The 24,335-nt window shown below is 54.7% G+C and overlaps 9 protein-coding genes across 9 annotated transcripts; 4 read left to right on the top strand and 5 right to left on the bottom strand.

Moving 5' to 3' along the window:
* Positions 1-1,215: 1,215 nt before the first annotated feature.
* On the bottom strand, positions 1,216-2,953 carry PG997_007376 (GANP domain-containing protein; the record flags this gene model as incomplete). Its single annotated transcript, XM_066811691.1, has 4 exons — positions 1,216-1,429; positions 1,487-2,000; positions 2,039-2,359; positions 2,446-2,953. 4 exons carry the CDS (start codon positions 2,951-2,953, stop codon positions 1,216-1,218), a joined length of 1,557 nt encoding a protein of 518 aa, XP_066667033.1.
* Positions 2,954-3,665: 712 nt separating this feature from the next.
* PG997_007375 (VPS36-like protein) lies at positions 3,666-5,805 on the top strand (the record flags this gene model as incomplete). Its single annotated transcript, XM_066811690.1, has 3 exons — positions 3,666-3,807; positions 3,902-4,037; positions 4,102-5,805. The coding sequence occupies exons 1-3, from the start codon at positions 3,707-3,709 to the stop codon at positions 5,803-5,805; spliced, it is 1,941 nt and encodes a 646-aa protein (XP_066667032.1). The 5' UTR covers positions 3,666-3,706.
* A 319-nt stretch (positions 5,806-6,124) lies between these two features.
* PG997_007374 (uncharacterized protein) lies at positions 6,125-7,175 on the bottom strand (the record flags this gene model as incomplete). Its single annotated transcript, XM_066811689.1, has 2 exons — positions 6,125-6,824; positions 6,931-7,175. 2 exons carry the CDS (start codon positions 7,173-7,175, stop codon positions 6,125-6,127), a joined length of 945 nt encoding a protein of 314 aa, XP_066667031.1.
* Positions 7,176-9,460: 2,285 nt separating this feature from the next.
* PG997_007373 (oligopeptidase family protein) lies at positions 9,461-11,943 on the top strand (the record flags this gene model as incomplete). The annotated part of the gene is given in 5 exon segments (XM_066811688.1): positions 9,461-9,967; positions 10,036-11,046; positions 11,119-11,213; positions 11,233-11,431; positions 11,518-11,943. 5 exon segments carry the CDS (start codon positions 9,461-9,463, stop codon positions 11,941-11,943), a joined length of 2,238 nt encoding a protein of 745 aa, XP_066667030.1.
* Positions 11,944-12,795: 852 nt separating this feature from the next.
* PG997_007372 (uncharacterized protein) lies at positions 12,796-15,454 on the bottom strand (the record flags this gene model as incomplete). Its single annotated transcript, XM_066811687.1, has 4 exons — positions 12,796-13,212; positions 13,335-14,670; positions 14,748-14,854; positions 14,933-15,454. Coding segments are annotated over 4 exons (2,382 nt in total), but the record flags the coding sequence as incomplete, so codon positions are not given.
* Positions 15,455-16,473: 1,019 nt separating this feature from the next.
* Positions 16,474-17,827, bottom strand: PG997_007371 (uncharacterized protein; the record flags this gene model as incomplete). The annotated part of the gene is made up of 3 exons (XM_066811686.1): positions 16,474-16,577; positions 16,646-17,558; positions 17,636-17,827. 3 exons carry the CDS (start codon positions 17,825-17,827, stop codon positions 16,474-16,476), a joined length of 1,209 nt encoding a protein of 402 aa, XP_066667028.1.
* Positions 17,828-18,580: 753 nt separating this feature from the next.
* On the bottom strand, positions 18,581-19,271 carry PG997_007370 (LysM domain-containing protein; the record flags this gene model as incomplete). The annotated part of the gene is made up of 3 exons (XM_066811685.1): positions 18,581-18,601; positions 18,738-19,127; positions 19,215-19,271. The coding sequence occupies 3 exons, from the start codon at positions 19,269-19,271 to the stop codon at positions 18,581-18,583; spliced, it is 468 nt and encodes a 155-aa protein (XP_066667027.1).
* A 2,576-nt stretch (positions 19,272-21,847) lies between these two features.
* Positions 21,848-22,855, top strand: PG997_007369 (acetylxylan esterase precursor; the record flags this gene model as incomplete). Its single annotated transcript, XM_066811684.1, has 3 exons — positions 21,848-22,225; positions 22,281-22,442; positions 22,520-22,855. 3 exons carry the CDS (start codon positions 21,848-21,850, stop codon positions 22,853-22,855), a joined length of 876 nt encoding a protein of 291 aa, XP_066667026.1.
* A 361-nt stretch (positions 22,856-23,216) lies between these two features.
* Positions 23,217-24,301, top strand: PG997_007368 (NAD(P)-binding protein; the record flags this gene model as incomplete). The annotated part of the gene is made up of 3 exons (XM_066811683.1): positions 23,217-23,884; positions 23,938-24,141; positions 24,211-24,301. The coding sequence occupies 3 exons, from the start codon at positions 23,217-23,219 to the stop codon at positions 24,299-24,301; spliced, it is 963 nt and encodes a 320-aa protein (XP_066667025.1).
* Positions 24,302-24,335: the final 34 nt, after the last annotated feature.

Genomic DNA, 24,335 nt, shown 5'->3' with positions numbered 1-24,335 from the left:
GGATGGGGCTAACACCAACCTGCCTCGTCTCCCACGTCTGCTCCGTCTCTGCCAGAGGATGACACTGCTCAAATGCGACCTACAATGTCGACTATCTAGTTGCCACACTTACAACATGATAGAGTCTAACGAATGACTAAACTCTTTGAAGTCGCTAGGGAGGTTGAAAACAGAATGTGGGATAATTAGTAGCTCTTGCCACCATCCCGCAAGAACTATGTGACTCATTCCTTTAGAAGTGGAATGGGATATACTCGTTAGATAAGTGAGATTGCAGGCGACGTAAAGCAAGCCGTTTGTGTTTCTTGGATGCTCAGCACTGGTTCATGACTATGATGATCGAGGATATGAATGGTATGTCATTCAATACCCTAGGAACCGTAACAAGCCAGGGCGTTGTTATCGGAGGCAGTCAACTCTACCATGACCGCATCTCGACATAACATGTATCAGATATCAGCAAGTAGTCACATAGGCACGCACATATATAAAGGCCCGCCGGGCACTCGGTAACTCAAGAACACTTTTGGTATGCCATATCAGACTACTGTATATATAAAAATCACCCGATCTTGCCGTCAGCAGGGTGGCCAAGCCTCCAAAGCGCCATGAACGCCAGTAAATGCATCCTTTAAGCCATGCTCGTTTGGGGGTATCAGTAAGAACAGACCACTCAGTCCAAAGAACGCCAACAGCCCTTCATCCTCTCGCTATGCACCCCATCCAACGCCGGCCGTGACCATTCGCCATCCACCAAGAGTGGTCCACGATTTCGCCACGGCTACCACTCTGATCACCTCTCGCGTGCAGCCATTCGTACGGCTGCATCCCCAATCCTCGCATATGACTCAACTATCAAATAGAAGTGAGGTTCATGACTCGACTGGAGTTAGTGATGCGAGCTTCTGATGGACGACGATGTCTGGTGGGTTCAGCGAATGTCGACGGCTCACATCACGAGACCGGCTGGATTTGTAGACCAAATAAGCACCCAAAGCCAGCCAGCAAACCGAATATCGTTGAAACACCCATACGAGTTCTATCATGCTTTCGTGGATTCGCTGCATCGAGGTCGCTGGAGGATAGGACTGGGTATGGGGACTACGAGATGCGGGATCCCCAGAGGACGCCTACGAAGCATTGGCGCGAAACAACGATGCTGGCTGGCGTGAGGAAGCAAAAAAAGGAAGTAGAAAACGAAGTATGGAAAAGGGATCAGATCTGGCCCTTCAGGTCGACTCTCCGGTGGGCATCCGCTCGGGCAGTCTCAAACAGTTGCTTGGCATTACCTGCCAAGAAAATGATCGAGTCTTCGCGTTCGACAAGCAGATGCTGTCCGTTGTGGTCAATGATGAATTGCGCGGCCTCGGCATCTGACTCGAAGGCAAGCTCCTCAGTAATGAACCGCAGTTTGAAGTCTGGTTTGTAACTAAAATACAGTTAGCATCGCCTGTTCGCTTGGAGGGTGACATGGATAGCAACTCACGCTTTGCACATATTCGCCAGTGCCGCCAGGCGCTCTCGCTTGACGAACATATCCATAAGATATGCTCCCATATTGGGAACGTCAAGGTAAAGTTGGAAAAATCTGTGATAGTTTCCAAGTGCGAGCGCGGAACGCACTTCCAACGCATGCTTGATGGCCCGCTCCTCCTTATCTGCTGTGGTTAGATCGGCAATAGCGTCATTCAACGCAGTACGATTCGCGGTATGAATGAAGTAAAGAATACGGTAGGCCTTGAACTCAACGGCATTGCCCTTGATGCCCGAAGCGTACAGTGCACGAAGCTGAGTCTGGCACTGATTATACTCACCAAGATCTCCTTTTTCGAGGGCGATTCGGGCGTGGATCTCGTAAACCGAGACGGTAAATTCGTTCTTGATACGCTGAACGGTCAAGTCCTGTCGTAACGACTTGAACTGGTCACAGATATAGTTGTAGTTGTTCTCCTTTCTCCACTTCTTCTTCAGTAAATCCAGAGTTTGGTGCAAAATGTGCTCTGGTCGGACAAGGGAGGGTTTGGGGGCGCAGTCAAACGAAGATAGTTCTTCTCAAGATTTGTACAAGTTCCGAGGATGGGACCGGTGGGCGGTGGAGGACTAGGAGATCGATACGTTTTGTACTCGGCGGTGTTGAATCGCTGCTTCCGGTTCTCGGCTTTCTCAGCCTGCTTGAGAGACTTACTATCCAAGCCAGGGGGTTGGCTGATGCGATCCGAAAGAGACAACAGCTTCTTGTTACTACGCCAAGGGTTTCCGGTAGAAGGATCACTCTCGCTAAAGTCAGACGATTTCCTCTTTTTAGAGTTGTGATGGTTGGTGGCACGAGCCGGCGGCTCTGTCGAGGCCGCTGCCGATGCTGGGGACGGCCAAGACGCAGCCAGCATCTGGGTAGTAGCGCGCTGTTGCGCTTCGAGCAGGGCAGCCCGCTGTGTCCGGACCAACATCTGGGGAGAGGCATGCTGTCCCAATCCGTGGTGTACATGATGCCAGCATCTTTGGCATGGCTGATTGTTTCTTTCAACTTAGCTTCCATCTCCTCGCGAGACACGTCGGGAAGCATATTTTTTGATTCGAAGGACCGCTGCACATAGGACCGGACTTTATCGGGCCAGTCGATCTTTTGTTGCTGCTGTTGAGGTTCTGCAGGAGGAGCCGCAGGAGCAGGCGGCGGATTAGTAGTATTGGCATATGCCGCGTATTGAGGCTGGAGTGTATACGGTTGGCCAAAGCCCTGGCGAACAGGGACAGGTGTGTAGGCCGTAGCAGCTAGAAACGGAACCATGTCAGCATTGATTCGAGGGCGGGATTCCGATGGGGATGGCATCGCGAATGTTGAATATGATGGTTGAAGTGTGGCAAAGGGATGAGGAGCAGAAGTAGCGAAATTACCATGTGCATAGCTGACATAGCCCGGCTGGGTGCCCGGAGGCGTTGCTGATGCCCAGGACATTGTGTAGAGTGATGTGTGGATGATCGTCGAAACCCAGAAAAGGCGGAATGGTCGGATTTCAACTGGTTAGTATGCAGTGAATAAAAAGTACGGGGGCTGCGATCGCAAGCCGGGACTGAATGTCAAGAATCTAGGATATGGTGCTTATGAAGAATATCATCAACAGGTCTCAACAAAGAGATTGTGTGGGATTCTTGTCGGAAATGGAGGGTGGAATGATGAAAGGGTCTTTTGGGATGACGGGGAGGTCAAAGGAAAAGAGGCGCTGGGGAAGAAGTTGGGGTGTGAAAGGGTTTAGGCGGCAGTCGATGGGCGGCGTGTGCAAATCACAGTGTGCAAGTGCCCCAGTAGAGGTGAGGAACAATCAATCAATCAATTAAAACCAAATGCCCGTCAAGCGCGCACCGCATTTGGGGGCCCATTCAATTTTAGAGCACCTTTCCTAGGCGCGCTGGGGGATCTCCGGTGATCGGTCATATGAACTTCCGGCAGCATGCCCCACGAACCTTATTACCTAATACAAGACAGGCAGCAGGGGAATTGTTCACTGGCGCAACCTTACGCAACCAGCAACGCCCGCCTCGGTATCTGATAAGGGAGCTATCACCTTCACCACCGCTCAGGCACATGCGACACACCTACAACTGACTCCATCCTGCGCAACATATACATAACCCAACTGCTCCCTCAACATCCAGCGACATTTGACCTGGAGGTTGTCCTTCCTTTATACTAGAACGACCGCTATGACGAATGTTTTTAAAACACATCGATCTCACTACTGCCCTCAGGCCGTCCTATCTTGATGGCGAAGCTCTCACCTTTGTCCAGGACAATGTGGGGCTCTATGAGGGGTGAGTTGTTTTGTCCGGCGTGTTCGTGCTTTCAACCTGTTCGGTGGCTTCTTCTGCCCTTGTGTATCACGGCTGACAGATGATATCTTGTCAGGAAGTACAAGCTTCCAAATCAGCAAAAGGGACAGGTGTACTTGACGACCCATCGAATCTGCTATGTCGATAGCCAGGAGCCCAGAAAGCACTCGGTTGCGCTGGACCTGAAAGATATCGAAAGGTATGAGTTTTATGTAAGACAACACCTTGCTGGCCATACTTGAAGGCTTGGGGCTTGCTAATCCAAATGGTAAATAGGCCGGCTTCTTAAAGTCTTCGGCAAAAGTTACACTAATCCCCAAACCCGCCAAGCGAGCCTCACTTCAATCTCGAGCAGCTGCCGCCGCCTTCAGTCCATCGTCACCTTCACCGCATTCATCTGCACGCGCTTCACCCGCAGCCCCGGTACAGGCCACTTCTGCCACGTGGGTCTGTACCATCTGCAGTTTCCCGAATCCGGTGCCGTCCAATTTCGACCCGACCACCGCGAATGTCCATACACCTCTACCGCCGTGTTTGGCTTGTGGCATCAAGCCGGCATTGACCCACGTCTTGAAAGCATCTATCAACAACGCGACAAGCCGGCAGCCGGCTCCTGGGATACCTTCCCGTCCACAATCAGGGTTCAGTCCCCTATCCCGCGACAGGGGACCGACAGTGGACGGGGTTGGTGGGTCGTCACCCTCCGGGGCCGACTTCAGTCCGGCGGCATCAACGCCCGATTTGAATACTGGCGCTGGTTCGGGCTTCCAATGTCCGCGGTGCACTTTTGAGAATCACCCTTCGCTGTTGTCCTGCGAAATTTGCGGTGCTCCTTTGATATCTCAAGAGGTTTCGTCGTCGATAACCCCGGTTACCCCTCGAACAGACTCCCCGGGGCCAATTTTGGCGACAGGCAACGTTACAGGTCTAGAGACCCCGGAGAGTGTGAAGATATCCTTCCGAGCTGGTGGCGAGAAGATCTTCTATGAACGTCTCAAGGTGTGCATGGTCCAGCGCAAATGGCTGTTACATGAGGCCCCACCTATTCCAAGGGCAAATAGAGCGGCCGAAGGTGACAATGGCACCCTGTCGCGCACCGGTTCCGGCGCAGGCCGAACTAAGACCGCAGGGATAGCGGGTCTCGAGCAAATGGGTCTCGACCGACGTAGGAACAACGAACTTATGATCGGCACCTCATTTGAGGATCTCGAGGCTCTCATGGCATCAGCAAAGGAGATTGTGGCCCTTGCTGAGTCGTTTGCGCGGCAGGTCAACGGAGGCTCGGACAACGCCACGACGGAGGCCAATGCACTACTCGCAGAGTCTGCCAGCCAGCTTGGTCTGATAACCACCAAGGACATCGTTGGCGGAGGGAGCGGCTCTGCCTCGGAGTCACTTTACCTGTCTGAGCTGTCCCGCAACCTGGCCGAGTTTCTGACAGACGATGCTAGAGGCGTCCTCAAGAAAGCTGGAGGTGTCATGAGCTTGGTCGACCTGTGGGCCATGTTCAACCGGGCACGCGGTGGTGTCGAGCTGGTCAGCCCCAACGATTTCGAAAAAGCAGCCCGGCTCTGGGAGAAACTGAAGCTCCCAGTCCGGCTGCGCACGTTCAAGAGCGGTGTCATGGTTGCGCAGAGCCGAGACCGAACTGACGAGGCGACCGTCAAGGCCCTCCTCTCCTGGCTTCGTGACTTGCACGACATCCCCCCTGACAGCGAGGTGTCCTGGGACTGGCAAGAATTTGGCCGAGGCGTCACCGCACAAGACGTTGCAGAGCGCTTCAGCTGGAGCATCGCTGTTGCTGAGGAAGAGCTTGAGATGGCTGAAGAGCGCGGCGTCCTATGCCGGGAGGAGGGCATCGAGGGCATCAAGTTCTGGGAGAACTACATCGATACAGGCGAGTATCGCAAGCGCTCACGTCGCCCAGTCACGGAAAATGACCGGATCTTGGCAGATCTAAAGGCTGCCGGTTTGCTTTAAATCTAGGCAAGACCCATAATGAACTTGCAACGTTGTTGAAAACAGAGTGGAATTTGCTTTCGGGTCTACTGACACCCGGTGACCATAAGGGGTCAAACAGAATGCTCCCAATCACCTTTAGCCGGGAGTCTGGTTACTTTTAAGTCAGTCTATGTAGGTCTATCGGACTCTATCCTCTAACCAGCCGTCATTACGCATATCTATCCGGGGGACCGTGCCCTCAAAAATACTCCCAAATCCCAACAACGCCACACAGAAAGCTCTGCTTTCAGACAAAAAACATGGTACAGAAAGATAAAACCCACAGGGCCCAGGTCTCTTACGCGAGCTTCCCCATCAGAGTCGACCGCACCTTGTAGTTGACCGTACCACCGAAACCGAAGGCAGGGACGATTCTGCAGACTCTCGCCCACGAGCTGACGTTCCAGTTCTTCTTGATGGCCGCCCATCTCTGTTGCCTGGTGATACCCTCCGAAGCCGGCCTGTTGTAGAGATCCAAGCCATACAAGTGGATCGGGGTGCTGAGGAACTGCACCATGGCGGGCGCGGCGAACTGGGCAATGGTCTGGCCACTGACCTTCTTCTGCCACTCCTCGCTCATGCGTGCGGTCAGGGCCGGCCCCAGCAGAGGTGGGATGTTGAATGACGCGAAGATGGTCATGCAGTCACGGAGGAGGAACAGGCCATAGCTAGGCAAGGGGACGGGTCGGGGCGGGCCAGACGGCCCGAATAGTTTCACATACATCTGGTCCTTGACCACACTCAGACCGGCGTTGGCGGCCGAAGACGAGGCGAATTTCGTCGTCCCGCTTGTGACCAGCGTCGCGGGCTTGTTCTGCACGGTGGACGTGGCCGTATCGAGCGTGTTGGCTGTCAGATATGTACCGCCGTACACCATGATGATGAAGGCGACGGGTTTGGAGAAGATCACCGTGTGAGGGCGCAGAAGGAGGTTCTTAAACGACGACTTCAGAGATTCGCCCAGTGTTTTACGACCGGAGGCGTTCTCAGTGATAGATCTGTACTCCCCGCGATTATTAGAAGTTTGAACAACGCAGGGTGTTTTCCTGATATCTGCGTGATGTTCGCGCATGTGCGCATATTGTATCTAGGGTGGCTGCTAACCTGTCTACGATGGAGATGACTGGCGCCACAAGCGAGGCGGCCGTGGCCGCACTCACAAGATCGGCGCCGAGTCGCATGCCCAAGTTCTTGGTATTCCATTTTGACTTGGACTCGAGCGCCTTGGTGGCGGGCAAGCCGACGGTGGAGGTGCTCGGCATCGGTATCGGCGGTCTGGCAGCGTCTGCGAGCTTGAGTTTCGGCGCCGGGGTCGGGGTCGGAGGATGCTCGAAGGTTTTGTCACTCATAGCTTGAGCTTGGTGGTTTGCGCGACCGAGGGTGCGAGAAAGAGGGGAAGGAGGGAGAGAGGGAGGGAGGTAAGAAGAAGGTGAACGGGGAGTCGGAGTCGAAGTCGAAGGTTGAGTTCAGCTTCTCCAATGTGTGCCGCCGCTTCCCACTACTGTATCTTGCAATGCGTGGTAGTGGATAGGTGCTGTAGGCGTGTGTAGGTAGGTAGGCAGGTATGTGATCTAGTGGTAGGTAGTGAGCTGGAGGAGGGGTGTGTTCAAGCGAAGCGAAGCGTTGGACTAGGCATTAATTTTGAATCTACGGTTTATGTTTATTGTACAAAGAAAATAGAAGAAGACAACAACCACAGCATCAACTCATCGGCGGTCGTGAGGAAGGGCGGACTGGCAGGTGCAATTATAGCATTTTGGGAATATTGGGGATTGTTCGAAGCTGGTCGACGTTCCTTTCTTTTTGGGAACGGATTTTTTGATTTCGATCCAATGTTTCTGGGTACAACTCCTTATCACCTTGTCACCCAAGGGAATTTCCCCAATTTCGCCCAACTACCAGGCAAGCAGGGGGGTCCCACCCGAAGTCGGACCACTTATCGCCAAAAGTGACCTGACTTGGCGCCCGGGCTTCACTGCTTCAGTGGGCTCCCAAGGGCTCCCAAGGGCTTTCTAGGCCTTTTGGCACGCAATTGCTGCTGGGGGCCGCCGGCCTAAGGCCAAATGGACGGCTAACCAGGTCCCAGCGTCTGCTGCAGCGCTGAAGAGCCCTTGACGTCGCATCCGGTCCCAGAGAAATGTCGGCCATCCATCGGCGTGCATCGGCGTGTAATAACACCACGATATGCACCGACGGGGGAGGCCCTGAAGCAGCAGCACCTAGGCACTTTCATTAGGTACGTAGTAACTACATACGTACTTACACTACGTACTGGGCGCACCACTGCGACTGTCTTGCGTCTTCGGACCAATTTGAGTTTTCCTGACGAATCTATTTGTAGGGACTAATGGTTTTTGACGGGTTTGCATATGTAACAATCGTGTGACCCAGACGGCGCAGCCTCCATTGCCCGGAGATAAGGAGGGTCTAGAAGCACACTTCATCGTTGGAATCAGGTGCCTTTTGTGACGAAGAAAAACTAGTTACATGAAGATATGGGACTCCTGCCACGGCTTTCTCTGTCTCTGCCCGCCCCTGCATCTGCATGAGGTCCCTGATGACTCCTCCCTATCGAAAGCTATCGAAAGGACGACCCATGAAGTCGGGACAAGTCAACAAGCAGCAGCAGTAACAAGCACTTGCATGTGAACTATCTATCGCCGAAGAGAAGAACCCTTCCGCCTCTTCTTCTGGCACGCCTGCTAGCCCTGTGTAGTTTGCATGCCTAGGCCAGACGGAAAGATCCAATTCTTTTGTGCGGTGTTCGTTCGTGCGAGCGCATGGGCTTCTTTTTTTCGTTCGCGGTAAACGGACAGACAGCAAGTAATCAGCGAGTCAGACACGGATGCAAGACCAACGGCTCTTTCGTCATTTCGAACTTGGCTTTTCTCGCTAAAAGAGTTCCGAACCTGTTTATGCTCCGAATCGCTCAATGTCCCGAGCCGCCAACCGCTTCGTCACGGCTTAAGAAACACAAACGGTGGTCGAACTTGGGAAACCGAAGGGGACTGACTTGTAAAGATACGAAGTACTGCGACATAAAAAGCGGAACGCAGACTGACAATCCAGGGCTCTCCACGAATCAATTCGAATGAATTACTTATTTGTAGGTAAGGGTGAAGTAAAGTAGAGGACGATAAAACACACACACTCGACGCTGCAGAATAGGGACGACATTTCCATTTGATATCGGATTCAGACGTTCCAACATTTGACGTTCACGTTTAGTCATGCAAGGCACCCGAGTTACCTAAGGAGGTCACTCATTAGACGGCCTGCAGCTTATTAGGTAAGTTTTCTGCCTGAGACGAGCCACGCAGCCGGGAACGAAATCCAATACAACCGCGTAATGTGGTTCGCCATCAATTACCCCTCCAATTGCGCGGCAGTTGTCTGTGCCTCTCGCCTGCTTGCTCTCAAGGTGTGCTCAGCTCATGCACGCCTCGGATGGGAGAGGAAACGGATAGTATTTTTTATATATTAATTACTACCTAATGAACTCCGGATGTTGCTGCGCCTCTTGGGCTCCTCTTTTACTTGATACAAATCATAAGCAGGGCTGTCTGTATTAATCAATTGACCCTTGCTCCTGTAAGAGCCCATATATATATTATTGCTAAAAGTAGAGAGGAAAATGGTCATCGTGCCCAAGTTCACCCCGGAGATCCTCATCTCGGCCCCTCGGCGGGCGCCCGCCGTGCCGAACCGCGATGGCACGCTGGCCCTGTTCGCCCAGTCGACCCACACGGTCGGGGAGGACAAGACGCTCAAGGAGGTGCGCGTCATGAAGGTCGAGTCGGGCGACTCGCAGCAGCTGGTCGCCGACGACAAAGTGCACGACGCCGTCTGGCTTCCGGACGGGTCGACCTCGCCCTCCGCTGTCATCTGGCTGAAGAAGGGAGATGGCGGCGTCACCTCGATTGAGATGGTGGCCGACGCCGCGAAGCCGTCGGCGTCGGCGGTGGTGAAACTGGGCGAGATCGCGGCGCCTGTGGACAACCTCAAACTCAAGGCGCTGAAGGATGGGTCAGTCGCATTCCTCGTCGTCGGCCTAGCGGATGAGGAGGGCGCGCTGTACAACCCAGAGAAGCACAAGAAGCTGTCGAGTATCAGGATTCACGACGAATACGATGTACGGATTGTGAGTGACCATGTCTTTTTCCTCTGGCGACCGTTGCGTGCACCCAGTTTGACTGATGGCTGCAAAAGTGGGATACATACACCAAACCCCAGAAGCATGCGATCTTCTACACGACTCTGGCCAAGAGCGACGAAGGCGCATGGAAACTGAGCGGACCACTCAGGAATGCGCTCAAGGGCAGCCATCTGGATGCTCCTATCAACATCTACGAGCCAGATGACCCCCTGGCCCATTTCGATACCTGTGAAGGAGGCATCGTCTTCGCGGCCAGTCCCACCCGGGTCAAGGACTACAGGCACAGCCGCACTAGTGATATCTACTACCTCCCCCTGGAGTCCTTTAACAAGGACAGCACTACCGGGCCAAGGAAGATCGCCGTGGCAGGCGACGACGGTGGTGACGCAGGGCCCAGCTACTGCTTCCACCCGAGGATCAGCCCCCGACGGCAGCATGATCGCCTTCCTGCGCTCGCCGTTCGGGCGCCAGCTAAAGGTATCAATCTACGTGCACCAGCTCGGCAACGACAACGACTCGACGTCCGAGGCCGCAGCCGCCGCAGCGGACGTCTTCGCCACCGTCACGGGCAAGCCGTGGAGCCTGACCCCAGCGGCCTCGAGTTTTCGACCGACGGCCACTTCCTCTACGTCGACGCCGAGGACTGCGCGCGGCACGGGCTGTACCGGCTGGACCTGCAGCCCAACGCGGAACCCAGGACGCTGCTGCGCGACGGGGCCGTCAAGGCGTACTACCCGCTCCAAGCCAAGGACGGCGACGAAGGCGTAGAGAAGGTGTTCGTGTCCAGCGCCAATATCGTGGAGCCGTCCATCTACCAGATCATCGAGGCCGATCCCAGCGCTGTGGCCGAGCCGTGGACGGTCTCGAAGGCGTCGCATCTGGAGAACTTGGGCTTGTCCCGGAAGCAGGCCTCGGAGATCTACTTCGAAGGGGGCGCGGGCGATTACTGCGTCCAGGCGTGGGTCGTCAAGCCGCGCGACTTTGACCCGGAGAAGAAATACCCGTTGTGCTTGGTCGTGCATGGAGGACCTGAGGCCGCTTGGTTGGATGACTGGAGCAACAGGGTACGTATGCCCAATGACACGCACCCCGCTGAATGCCATGAATGTTTGTGACGTCGGGCTAACTGTGTGCAGTGGAACTTTGCGCTGTGGGCAGAACAGGGGTACATTGTAGTCGCCCCCAACATCACGGGCAGTACTGGCTTCGGACTCGAGTACACGGAAGGCAAGTTGGATCAGAGTACTGAGTGAGGTGAATCTCGATGCTAACATTAACTGCCCAGCTGTCCACGACAACTGGGGCGGAGGCCCGTATGACGACCTTGTAAACTGCCTAGAGTTCGTCAAAGACATGCCCGGCATCGATATGGACAACGCCGTAGCGGCAGGGGCAAGTTACGGAGGCTACATGATGAACTGGATCCAAGGCCATGAACTCGGCCGACGTGTAAGTCCTCATCCCGATCAACCCTATGGCGTGTATGCCTGACCCCGAATCACCACCCATTCTTACACTCTTCCCCCTTTTCCCAGTTCAAAGCCATCGTCTCCCACGACGGCGTCTACGACGTCCCCACCTCGTGCATCACCTCCGACTACGTCGACGAGGACGCCGAGTACGGCGGCCCGCCCGTCATCTGGAAGAACAACGACGGCCTCGAGCGCTACAACCCGGCACGCCCCGACCTGTTACCGAACTGGACCACGCCCATGCTCGTGATCCACAGCGACAACGACTACCGCGTCCCCGTGACCGACGGCGTCGCCGCGTTTCACACGCTCCGGGCCCTCGGCACGCCCGCGCGCTTCGTCAGTTTCCCCGACGAGAACCACTGGGTCCTCAAGCCGGAGAACTCGCTGCAGTGGCACCGCGTTGTGTTTGACTGGATTAATCGGTGGTCTGGGGTTGCGGAGAGGACTGCAGCAGTGGCGGCGGGGACGACGACGCCGACTGCTTGAGGAATAGACGGCCTGCTGTGTCAGGTAGGGCAGGTGCTGTAATTGCTGGAGTTGCGTAAGCTTAAGAGGTGGGACCGCAATCGAAGCGGGAGCTTGTATGACTGTTGTGGGAAACATCCATAGGTTGCACCCAGAATCGAGCTACCCCTATTTTGCCCGCGACACCGAGGTGGAACAGGGGCATCTTATAAACCTTCTTACCTCAGAAACCCAAGCCTAAAGCTCTCGTTGGTAATGGTCTCTTTATCATGTATGTTGGAAAGGGATTTTCCACGAATTCATATACGGAAGCTTTTAATATCCGTCTAAAATTTACTATGCAGTCTGTCTGCCGAGAGTTCGTACAAACTCTGTAAGCCAACTTATCTACCCTCAACGAAAAAGGACCAAAAATAACACCCTTGACAAATAGTTTAATGGGCGGCATCGGTATCTTGCGCCCTTAGACGGTTAGCTAGCAAACGTTGCAGGATATGGAAGACGTGCCCAACCGAGACTAGAGTCGAGTCATCAGTTACAAATGTCCTCATGAAAACCTTGTGTGACAATCTAGTTATTAGGGAATCTTATATACACACGTACATTATCCTGTATATCCTCATCATCAAAGCACACACAATTAATTCAAAAGATAACTTTTAGGGGGAATCAAAGCAACTAAGGAACGAGGAGGAAATAAAACATAAAGAGGTATCAAAACAAACTACAGAAAAAGGGGCAAGCAAAACCAAATCACCTGCCAGCACGCTGAAAAAGGAGACAGACCGACATGTTCCGGGGCAAGGCCTTCTCACTTAAAAGCCGCCCTCGCCCTGCACCCGCTTCACCGCCCCCACAACCCCCTTCGCCCAACTAAACCGCCCCGGATCCACCCCCATACTCCCCTGCACCTCGGACCCCCTCCCCATCGCGCCAAACCCCGTCCTCGCGCCCGACCCGGCCGTACCGGTGCGTGTTCTGGTTCCTTCGCAGCGCGTCGATCCACCCCCGGCACACCGCGGGCGAGTCGATCATCGCGTTGACCTCCTGGCTGTGGAACCACGACTGCGTGTCCTGGTTGCCGCTGCCCGCGATGCCCACGCGCTCGTCCACGATCATCAGCTTGATGTGGCACGACCGCTTCTTGCTCGACGCCGCCACGGGCCGCGACTGGTCCTTGCCCACGTACCAGTACCAGTGCAGCCGCTCCTTGCCCGTGGGCGAGAGGGCGTCGAACAGCTTCTTTGCGATCATCTCGTTGTGTCCGCCTTGCATGGGGAGAAGCTCGCCCTGGAAAGGAAAGGGGTTAGTCAGTCATTAAAAGTTCCAACGCATGAGGAGAAATCGGCTTGCTTGTGTGGTTTCTCACAAGAACCACACGTGAGATGGAAAAGGGGTGTCAGAAAACTTACCACATCATTATACCCCAAACAAATATAACAGTACACATCAATCCCCCGCTCACAAGCCTCCACAATAGCCGGCACAAGCGGCTCCGCATTGAGCGTAGGCGACTGAATAAACACGTTCTTCTCGGCGTTGCGCAGCGCCGAGAGCCAGGCCGCGTTCTGCGGGTTCGCGACCGACTTGTGGTTGGGCGGCCCGTACGGGTCGCGGTTCACGAGCGCGACGGGGAGCGGCGCGTGGGCCGGGTGCGGCATGTACGGCGTCATCGCGTCCCGCGGGTCGCACTCGGGCGCCCGCGCGCCCTCCCAGCCCCAGTTGATCGTGTGGTTGAGGTGCCGCCCCACCGCCTGCATGTGGCTCTCGCCGGGCCCACCGGCGATGGAGGCTTGGACCCGGGCGATCTCGCCGCCTAGGTCCGCGTCGTAGTGCGGGTCGTCGGCCATGTGCTCGGGTAGCGGCTGGCCGGTTTGCACGGAATCGATGGTCTGGCTAGCCGGAACGGACTGGTTGTTTTGCTGAAGGTTGCCAGCCACACCACTTTCGGTCTGCCCTACAGCCCCGTTGGTGCCATTCACTGTACCGTTTGCCGCACCGTTCTGGATCAAAGGGGCCTGCCCATTCGAATTTTCCAGGGTACTTTCCGTACCGGAAGACCCTGCCCCGTCAACAATAAGTGCTTGATCTGCTTCTATGCCGTATGCCGCAGCCCGCGGTACCATCCTTTCCGGGAGCACGACGGCCTGGCTACCATGCAGCGTCCCCTGACTCGTGAAAACGTCGCCATGGTTGATGTCGAAGCTCTGTCTCCCGTCCGCATCAGTCGCCACCGGTGTGTCGTGGCTGGGCAGCGGCGGCTCCAACGCCTTGTGCCAGGTCAGCAGCGCCATGTCGTACACCGAGTCGACGATGGGGCCCTCGAGCTGGACCATCATCTCGAGGTTGTCGTTGTCCTGGATGTTGTTGCTCTGCAGCACCGCAATCTTCCGGTCGACGACCATAAACTTGGCGTGGAAGGTGCCGAGCAGCGGGTCGTGGTAGTTCATGGCCTGGAGGTCGATGTTGGGGATCTCGTCCTGTGACGGGAGGCCCACCGCCTTGCCCGTGTAATCCTTTTCCGACACGACCTGGTGCGGCTGGAACACCTGCCTCGCGCTGCCTCGGTCGTAGACGACCTTGACAACCGCCCTCGTGCCGCGCTCGCCGCACCGCCGTGATAGCTCCTTAATGGCGTTGGTGAGGTAGCTCGAAGCCACGCCGTTCTGCCAGTAGTTTGTGGCGATGAACACCTCTTTTTCTGCCCTTACAATGAGATTGGACATGTGTCTCACAATATCAGGGATACTGATGATCTATGGCATCAGAAACAATTCTTCCAAAGGTATTTGGTACATGTCCAAAGCATGAGTGGCACAACTTACCAAGATATGATAGTGAGCGGAACCACGCCACTGCTGCCCATCAAAGATGGGCTGACCATGCCGCAGCCGAGGTCCTCATCCAACGTACATAACGCATCATGGTACAACTACATAAGTGATTAGCAAAGTGTCTTTGGGACGACCAAGAGGAGTAACCTCCTGATGATGGTGAGTATGTCTCTTACCCTTAGGAATAGATCACTGGGCTCAGTCGGCCCCCATTTCCCGCATTGCCTCGCCTTCTCTAGCTCGCCATCTGCTAGAGACCCCTTTCCGATATCTCGGATATCGCGTGCTTTGGACAGCTGGCGCTCATGACGGCTGTACAGCTTCTTCCATACGTCCCCCGGAGCGAGGTCGGGCTGCTTCGCTAGCCGCGAAGAGACGCTCTCGGGCTCCTGACAAAGCTGGACCAGAGCCGGCACGATCTTGTAGTCGGACATGCCCTCGGCCTCCTTATGATTAGTAGTAACGACGTTGTTGTTTTTGCCGTTGGTGCTATGCATGGCTGCGTAGTCGATATCCTGCTGTCTCGGGATGGTGAACGCGCTAACCGGGAACTCGACAAAGGCCTGATATAAGGTAGAGCCAAGCTTTGGGTAGCCGGTGTTGGTGTTTTTGTCGGTGGGGAAGTCATGTCTGATAGAGTAAAGATGCCAAGCGGCGCGAGCGGCAGGGACGACGGGAACTCGGAACGTAAAAAAGGGCTAGGTATGGACTAAGAGTATACGTGTTGCAGGCAGGTCATCAAGGCAACAAAGTGGAAGTGGATATCCAGGGGACCATGATATATGATGACGATCCACGGCCGCTGAGGAGGCGTGCGAGGGTTCAGTAGTGCCTGGGCTTAGAGGCAATTGGGCGACGCTTGCTTATTCCGACGGCTGTAGTCTGCTTATACCCCTGCCCGGCCAATCATCTTGGGACTCCGCAACGCCAGGTGAACTGTCCGGGGTGTAACATCCAAACTCATTGATAGAAGCGCCCGCAGCTGGAAGGTCCAGGATCTCCGATTCCAGCGCCATGATGACCTAGCACCGCACCGACAAAGCTGAAGGCAATAAGACCACGCTTACAGCTGATGTGTGCCAGCGCCGTCGGCATAAGAGGCGTGCCCGTTGTGTAACTTCCTCATCAGCTCGTGCCAAGGAATGCCAAGATTTGCGGCTACCCTGCGTCACAGCCCAGTCCAGTCCAGTCAATCAATTCCCCGATCGCATAGGGGTGCTGGCCACGCTTCCGGATGGTCGGCAGCTGCTGTGCTGCGCCCTTGTGCGATGCTGCTGATATTGACTTCCCTGTTTTCATGTTAGGCTGACAAGAAACCTGGAAGACCTTCGACTGTCGGGGTGCTAGGTCTTTTCCATGCCGATTATCCGGGGGCAGTTTGCTGGGTCGTCATGAATGACGTAAGGCCAACTGGAGCGTCAGCGTCGGCCACATTTGCCAAACATCTCAACCAATTGTCGAGAAATGCATGTCAACAATGGGCAACAACTACTCATTTGGTGCTTAGGTCGCGGACATTCATGTTTCTGTCATATTAGGGGTGCAAATCTTCGGAAGCTGAACGCGCGTTAAGATATCATCATTGTGGGACTGGCTGTTCCGTCTCATTCTACTACGTGCAAACCGGTCTTTCTCGAATTCGTTTGGGCCTTTGCCAATCTAGGTATCCAGAATCTCTTTCAAAACTTCTATCGCGTACACCGCCAACAACGAACATCTACAACTCGCCCATTGACTGCTCGCTCTTCTCCAGCTTGGCAAAGTCTGTGAAGCCGAGCTCATAGGCCAGGCCAAGCGTCATTCTAGCGTGTTGCAACATATCTACATCATCGTGGGTTAGCAGGCGCATCTCAAGGGGCAGGTATACACCATGAAAAGGTAATACTCACGGTCAAACGACAGGTACTTGATGAGATCCTCGGTTCCGTGAATGTGGTCGTCGGACTCGCTGAACTCAGACTCGATGACGAAAGCGGACGGGTAGCCGGCCTTACTTGCAGAAGCATGGTCGCTGCAAGCGTAACCGCACTTCGTTTCGACCCAAGGGATCTGGCAGTACTCCTCAATGACCTTCTTGATGAAAGCAGTCAGACCGGGGTCAACGAAGTCCATGATCACGCCGACACTCTCGGGCTTGCCAGCATCCTTGGTCTTCTGGACGAATCCAGTCATGTCTTGCTGAAGCATGGCCTTGACGACACGCTTGTTTTGCGCGTAGTCGGAGAAGATGGCCTGGCTACCGAGGAGACCGCCTTCCTCGGCACTGTACCAGTGGAACTCGATGGTGTTAGGAGCCTTGCCCTTGATGATGTCCTCGGACTGAAGGAGGACGCGGAACGCCTCGAGGATCGTGACGGTACCTGAGCCGTCATCGTCGGCACCGGGTGCAGCAAGCATCGAGGGGAACCACAGGTTGATCGAGTCCTGATGGGCGCCAATCACAACAGTCGAGTTGGATTGACCGGGAATGGTCGCGATGATGGAGTTCTGGCCCCAAGAGTGGGTGAAGTGCTTGGCCGAGACACCGTGCTTGTCGGCACCGGCATCCTTGATCGTGTCTTGCACCGTCTTCAGCAGCCACTCGGAGCTCTGGCGCCCGTAGTCGGACTTGTAGTATCGCGTGTGGAAGCTCGTAAACTTCTCGAGGTGCTCGCGCATCAGGGTCTTGGTCAGGTTCTTGAGCATCGGGTTGACGTCGGATTGCAGCGAGACTTTGGACGGGAAGACGTGCTTCGACTGGGAGGCGACGATCTGGGCTCCGAGCTCCTTGTGCTCAGTGATGTCCATGAATCGCTGGCCATTCTATCACGATGACTTGCAGTTAGCATTGAAACGCGGCACATGAAGCATCGCATTGACAGCAATCGTTGTCGACTTACTCTGCGCAGCTCCCATTTCTGCTCCTCGGTCACCAGTTTCGTCACGCCCGGCGACAGCTCGACGAGGAACTGCTCTGCAGGCTCGCTGGAGATGCCCTCGGGGTGGAGATCAAGCCGGCTGACCTCGTCGGCTTCGATGAAGCGAGCGCTTGCAACTGCCGGCAGCAACAAGGCGAGAAGTGATGCCTTCATGGTGACGATGATGACGATGGGTTGTAGAAGAGATGGTGATGATTGATTGCGATGATGAAACCGAAATGCAGCAGCTGTCTTATCTCAACGCGACCTGCTCTATGTATTGATGCAGATAAATGACCGAAAGAGGATGGGGGATGGAGATGGAGATAGGTGGGTGGCACAGCTGACGTGGATGAGCCGGTTGATTGATTGGCCTTGGGTGTCACGCGATAAGCAACCGACGGGTCATCCACAGTTCAAGTGTTGCCTGGGACACAAGCCCAACAAGGCCGGGCCAAATTGGAGCCTGGGCGCTGGAGTCGGTGCTGGAGACAGTGCTGGAGACGGGCAGCAGCTAGCCCTAAGCCAGCAGCTTTCCCCGCCGACTTGCGACAAGGAGCTGCCCGCCAGTGACGCCACCTCCTTCCTCTTCCAGCGCCATACCGCCAATCGATAAGCTTCTACAGTGGACCGTCTGTTGTACCTGCATGCGTTGGGTCTTTCCCCAGCTGGCGCTAGAGTGACTGCTGGAACAAATGCGACGGGATGGATCAGTTGGAACTTCCATCACCACTCTTGACACGAGTCGGCTCGTTCGTTGATTGAATTCATTCAAAAGTAGAGACCCATAGGCACGAAGACTCTGGTTTATGGTTTTCCGATCACGGTATATTCTATTGAGTAACTAGGAGATCAGGTTACAAATCAATAGCTTGCGCGCCACCCCTTATCGTCTCCACCAAAAGATACGAAGCCCAAGGTATCCATTTAGCAAGTGGGAACGTTGATCTATTGTCGCCCAAAGAGGTCAGCCGTCTGAATTTAGCATGGAGAAAGGGGGAACGGATGAGTTTGGGGATTGGGGTTAGGGTTGGGGGTTAGTTAGGTCAGGTTAGGTGAGTGCAAAGACCAATCATTCACATACCTTGTCCCCAGCGTTGAGGTTCTCCGGAATGACGCCCTTGTTGGCAGCCAGGAGGGAGTCGAGGGTGATGCCCAGGGCGACGGAAACAAGATACAAGGTGTCGCCGGACTTGATGGTGTAGCTGTTGGCGCCGCCGACGACGCAGACGGCCGTGGCGGGCGCGGCCTGCTTGATGCACGACTTGTTGTCCGGGCTGGCGAGGCCGATCGGCACCGTCAGCTCCGCCCCGTTGAGGATGTAGTCCGGGTTGGCGAGGCCGCTGGCCTTGGCGATGTCGCAGATGCCCGACTTGAGCGCCGTCGCGATCTTGGTCAGCGTGTCGCCCGACTGCACAATGTACGGCACCGTGGAGCCGACGGCGCAGGCGCCATCGCGCGGTCCGAAGACGGCCTGGTGTGAGAGAAGAGAACGATGTTAGTCAACCAGCCGGCCACTTTTTGGTGTTCTGAATCACCATAGGGAAGGGAGATGACTTACGGGGTGGGCGGCCGCGAGGGCAGCGGTGGCAATAAGGGTGAAGGTATTGGTACGCATGTTGGCGGTTGGTTGGATTAGAGTGATCTGAAGTTGAGGAACTGGATTTGAGCGAGTGACTGATTATTGCAAAGTTGCAAAGGTTGAAGCGAGTGTGAGCGAATGTGGTACAGTTGGAGACTGATGAGAAACATAATTTATCGGGACATTGAGGCTCTTGATGATGGTATTTGTAGTTGCGGGCTCAGTTCACCTCAGGTCCTCGGGAGCCGCGCGCAGAGCCGCGCCCTCCGAGTGTATGATTAGGTTCAGATTCTCATTCCAAGAGATCGTGGTATACGATGGTTTGCAGAACACGTTAGATGAGCCTGGACTGTCCCGCTTGACCGGATTCAACTCGGCCATGTCCGTATACGGTATACCCGACCGAGTGTTGATGTCGAGAAGCGCTTAGAGTTCGTCCAGCCACGACGAGCAATTAGATATACTTCTCGTGTAATGATTGACTGTAAGACCCCGGGGCAATTTTCTTGGGTGATGCTGTATGCTACAATCTAGGTTCAATATATTTGGCTTGGTGTTGCCAGACCCCCATATCCCAACGGATGTTGCCGACGAGTCCCTGCTACAGATGTTAACTTCTATACCATTCCAGGCTGATGGGTTAGTATCATGTAATCACCCCCAGGAACTAACCTTAACTCAAGCCACGAGGACTCCGTAAGAGTAAACTAGCCCAAACTTCAACCTTGTAAGGTGTTGGTTCATCTACCTACATAGTCCGTCAGGTTCTTGACGATAGCTGCATCTTGAATGTATTAAAAGTGAACCCCTACATATTCTGTCAGTGTGAGAGGTCTTCCATATAGACGTAGTAAGTTTAGGCGTGTATTGTTTGCTCTTTTCGTCTTTCTTTCATTTTTCCCTTTGAATGAGTATGCCACATAGTTCTCCAGCGAAAAGGGGCGGCAAACTATATGACTGACTAGTACACCAGTTTCAGCCGGGGTATTCCTGTACCGTGAGGCACAATGTTCTTCCCAAGCAGATGCCAAGCTACCAGACCCTGTCATATAAGAGTCTGGATCTTGGTGTTCGTATTGAGCCAAATGGACTTGAGGCTATTTATATTGACTTGCTCCGCCTCTTTCCGACCCCCTGAAAGTATGTGCCAGTCTGCTGTCGGTAGTGTCGTTGCAGGATGACACGAACTTGTTAGTTCCTTAAGTTTTCTCTAAAACATGAACTCAGTTCTGTTTTCATATACGATACCAGTTATATCAATGGCTTCTGCTTGTTTCCTCCAAGATATTCGCAAGGACACAGCAGAACAACGATGAGTGCAACTTTGGCAATTTATCTGCCTAGAGAAAGTCTGAACTGCCTCGGAATAGATGGAGCAGCACCAATCACTTCCATAATGCGCAAGAACTCTTAATTTGATGATTATCCTCGGCTTCAGGTATTATCCCCTATATGATCCACCTCCACACGATCTAGGCCCAAGGTCCAGCAAAATCCCATGGGGAAGACTATTCTAGTACCTCTTGGACAATCCTGCATGAGCATGACCTGACGCAGATCAATGAGAGGCTAAATATACGACAAAATTTTGTTGTTGTCTGGCTAGGCCTCAAGATGGACCCTTTGCAAGGGGCAGCTCTCTGTTTTAAATGCTCCAAGTTCAAACGTTCGGGCCAGATCTGAAGTTGACGTCCTGTCTTTTGCCCGTCTGTCGAACCTTAAAAATAATTCTAGCCTCGGTTGAAAGAAGCAAAACGTATCAAAAAATCGCGTCGCTTCGAATTCGGATAATAATCAGAGAGAGAGAGCGTTTGCCTTCGGACGATTACGTGACTCGACACGGGTCTCGACGCTTGTTTCGACGTCGATCGTCTGTCTGCCAAGACCACAACCCGGCGCCGTTACATGAACAGCTCCGACGATCAAACCGCACACTGGAACACCGCAATGCGGCACTGTTCTTCTTTTCTTTTCTTTTTATCACTCTTTTGTGTCAACTTCGCCACCGTTTGCCCCTTTCCAAGCATGTAGGAAGGATAAAACCCAGAGCATAAGCCGCCCAGAGAAACGAGCAGCAGATCCCCTTTTTGGCAAATGCAAACTTCCGCGGCTGTTTGCCTTGGCGGTCTCCCTACGCTGTTTGACCATCCAGCCAACTTTGCATGCGCGAGTAGAGTAAAGCGAGACAGAGATACAACCCATTGTTCCGCGGCAGCCTGGCCTGCAACTCTTCGCGGATCACCCACAGTAGTGCTTAGCCTATGTGCCAAGTCCAAAGCCAATGTTGACGTCGAAGCCCAAGCCGGCTCCGCGACAGCCGGTGTCATGACCAGAAACATCTGGTCGTCAACGTCGCAAATTTTACCTGCACCACGCTCATCTAGCCCTACACCACGCTCGGCTATGTTAAAGTTGCCTGGTTACCGGAGGAGGATAGATAAAACCAATGGCTGCTTGTGTCAAAATGTTCTCTTTCTGAACCTCTTGAATCATCGACTTTCGTTTTTGTCATTCTCTTCCTACTTACTACCACTTACATGATATCCCAGGAAATTTAATTAATAGCGGAAAATCTTCGAATCAAAGAAACAGGCTTTCTTTATTCAACGAATATGCAGCACCACTACACCATCAGCCAGGTCGCCGCGGCACTCCTCGCCGCGTCGCAGACCGCCACCGCGGCGGCCATCACGACCTCCTCTTCCGCGAACCAGAAGCGAGTAATCACGTGTCCCAAGGTCCACGTCTTCGGCGCGCGCGAGACGCTGCAGCCGCCCGGTTTCGGCACCACCAAGTCGGTGGTCGACTCCATCGTCCGCGCCAACAACGGCTCGACCACGTCCGAGGCCATCATCTACCCGGCCGCTGGGGAGGACGAGGAGGAGTATGCGTCGAGCGCGCGCGCAGGCGTCGAGGCCGTCGTGCGGCAGACCAAGTCCTTCGCTGACATGTGCCCCGAGTCCTTGATAGTCATGGTGGGATACTCACAGGTAAGATTCGCCCCCGTAATGCAGGCAATATGAATCTGACTAACAGCCAAAACAGGGTGCTCAAATTATGGACGAGGCATTCTGCGGCGGAGAAAGCGTCCAAGCTCCGAAGGTCGCAGACGCAATGGACAGCCGCGTGGCAGCCATCATAATGATGGGCAACCCGCGCCACGTCGACGGACTACCGTACAATGTCGGCACAGCCAAGGAAGGCGGCGTACGTTCCCCCCACATCTCCCCTACTACCCTCCTCTAATTCAGAGAAAACCAACTAACATATACCCCCTCACCCAGTTCGCCGCCCGCCCCGAAGGCTTCAACTGCCCCGACTACGCGGACCGCATCCAGTCCTACTGCGACGCCGACGACCCCTTCTGCGCCAAGGGCAACAGCACGGCGGCGCACCAGGCGTACGGGCAGCGCTACGGCCCCGAGGCCCTCGCCTTCGTCGAGCGCAAGCTCGCCGACATGCCGCCGCCGCCGCCCGTCCCGGAGGAGGAGGTCGACGACAAGCTCGTCGTGGCGGGGCAGGACAAGCAGTCCGGCGCCTCCGCGGGGCTGCTGCTGCTGAGCGGCGGCTGGAACGCGATCTGGCTGGCGGCGCCCTTAGTGTTGGTGCTGTGCGCGTAACTTTCTTGCTCTTCTCTTCTCCTCGCTTCCTCTCGGTGTGTATGACTTATAGAATATACCTGGGATATACAATAATTCAAGTCTTTGCCCTTTATTAACTGCTTGGCGTATCCTATAATGCAAGGATATCGGATGGATCGGAGTGTGCCGGAGTAATTGTGCATGGGTGACAGTTATCAAAACCAACAACAGCCTTTTTATTGGCTGTCCATGTACTCGGAAGGATGCAACGACGATGCAAGGGGTACGTGGACCAAGATGTAAGTTGGACGGCAACTTTGTAGCCCACTAATTGCAAACCATTCGTCGAAAAGTCTTTTTCTCATTCCTAGAAATTCATCGTTCTCCAGGAACTCACAACATGACCACCCCAAGCGCCCTCTGGCGCGAAGCCAGGAACCCCCCTCAGCACCCCCCACCCGACCTCACCTTCCACAACAAGTCCGTCCTAGTAACCGGCGCCAACTCCGGCCTAGGCTACGCCGCCGCCGTGAAATACGCCGCCCTGGGCGCCTCGCCCCTCATCCTCGCGGTACGGTCGGAAGAAAAAGGGGAAGCCACCAAGCTCGCCATCGAACGCGAAGTAGGAGAGGAGATCAAGACCAAGAGCAAGCTCGAGATCGTCCCCCTGGTCCTCGAGCTCTCGAGCCTCGCCTCCGTCAAGGCCTTCATCAACCGCTTTGACGAGTGCCTCCCGGATCAGAAGCTCGACGTGGTCCTGCTCTGCGCCGGCGTCGCGCTCCCGGATTTCCGGACCAGCGCGGACGGGTACGAAATGACGACGCAGGTCAACGTGCTGTCAAACACGCTGCTCGCACTGCTCCTCCTGCCAAAGCTCCGCCCGGCCGCCTCTTCCGGTGAAACTTCCTCGCTCCCACACCTCTGCTTCCTCAACAGCCTAGCCTCCCACGTAGTCGAACCCCAAATGCTTCCCGCTCCCAACAGCGGCCAAACATTACTCGGCCACCTGAACGACCGCGCCCAATTCGACGTGACGAGGCACTACTACCTAGCCAAACTGGCGGCCTGGTTCGCCATCCGCGGCATGATCGAGCATCCCCCTCAGAATTTCGAAACACGAGGAACGTCATCATCAACGCGTGCTGCCCGGGCATGTGCCGCACCAACATGCAGCGCGACTTCCCGCTCGTGAAGCGGCTCATGGCGAAGATGTCTCTGCTGCCCCTGAGCCGCAGCGCCGAAGAGGGGAGTCGGTCTTTGATCAGTGCCTCCGGGCTTGGTCCGGAGAGTAACGGGAAATTTTGGAGAGATGGCGAATTCCTACCGTAAGCAATATAAACCCACAATTATTAACCCCTTGCCATAATGTCCGGGTGTAACTGACGTGCTACTAGCCCAGGGGAGGTGTTAGATAGCGAACGGGGTCAAGATCTTTACCGCGAAACATGGGACGAGATTCTGAAGATATTGAAACCTCACCTGTGATCCAAAGGACAAAGGTTTGGTCTTTAATCATACT

The sequence above is a fragment of the Apiospora hydei genome (assembly GCF_038363865.1).
Source record: "Apiospora hydei strain CBS 114990 chromosome Unknown utg000006l_segment0_segment0, whole genome shotgun sequence".
Lineage (NCBI taxonomy): Eukaryota > Fungi > Ascomycota > Sordariomycetes > Amphisphaeriales > Apiosporaceae > Apiospora > Apiospora hydei.
Note: the sequence above shows the minus strand (reverse complement) of the source record. Positions and strands in the feature narration are given on the sequence as shown.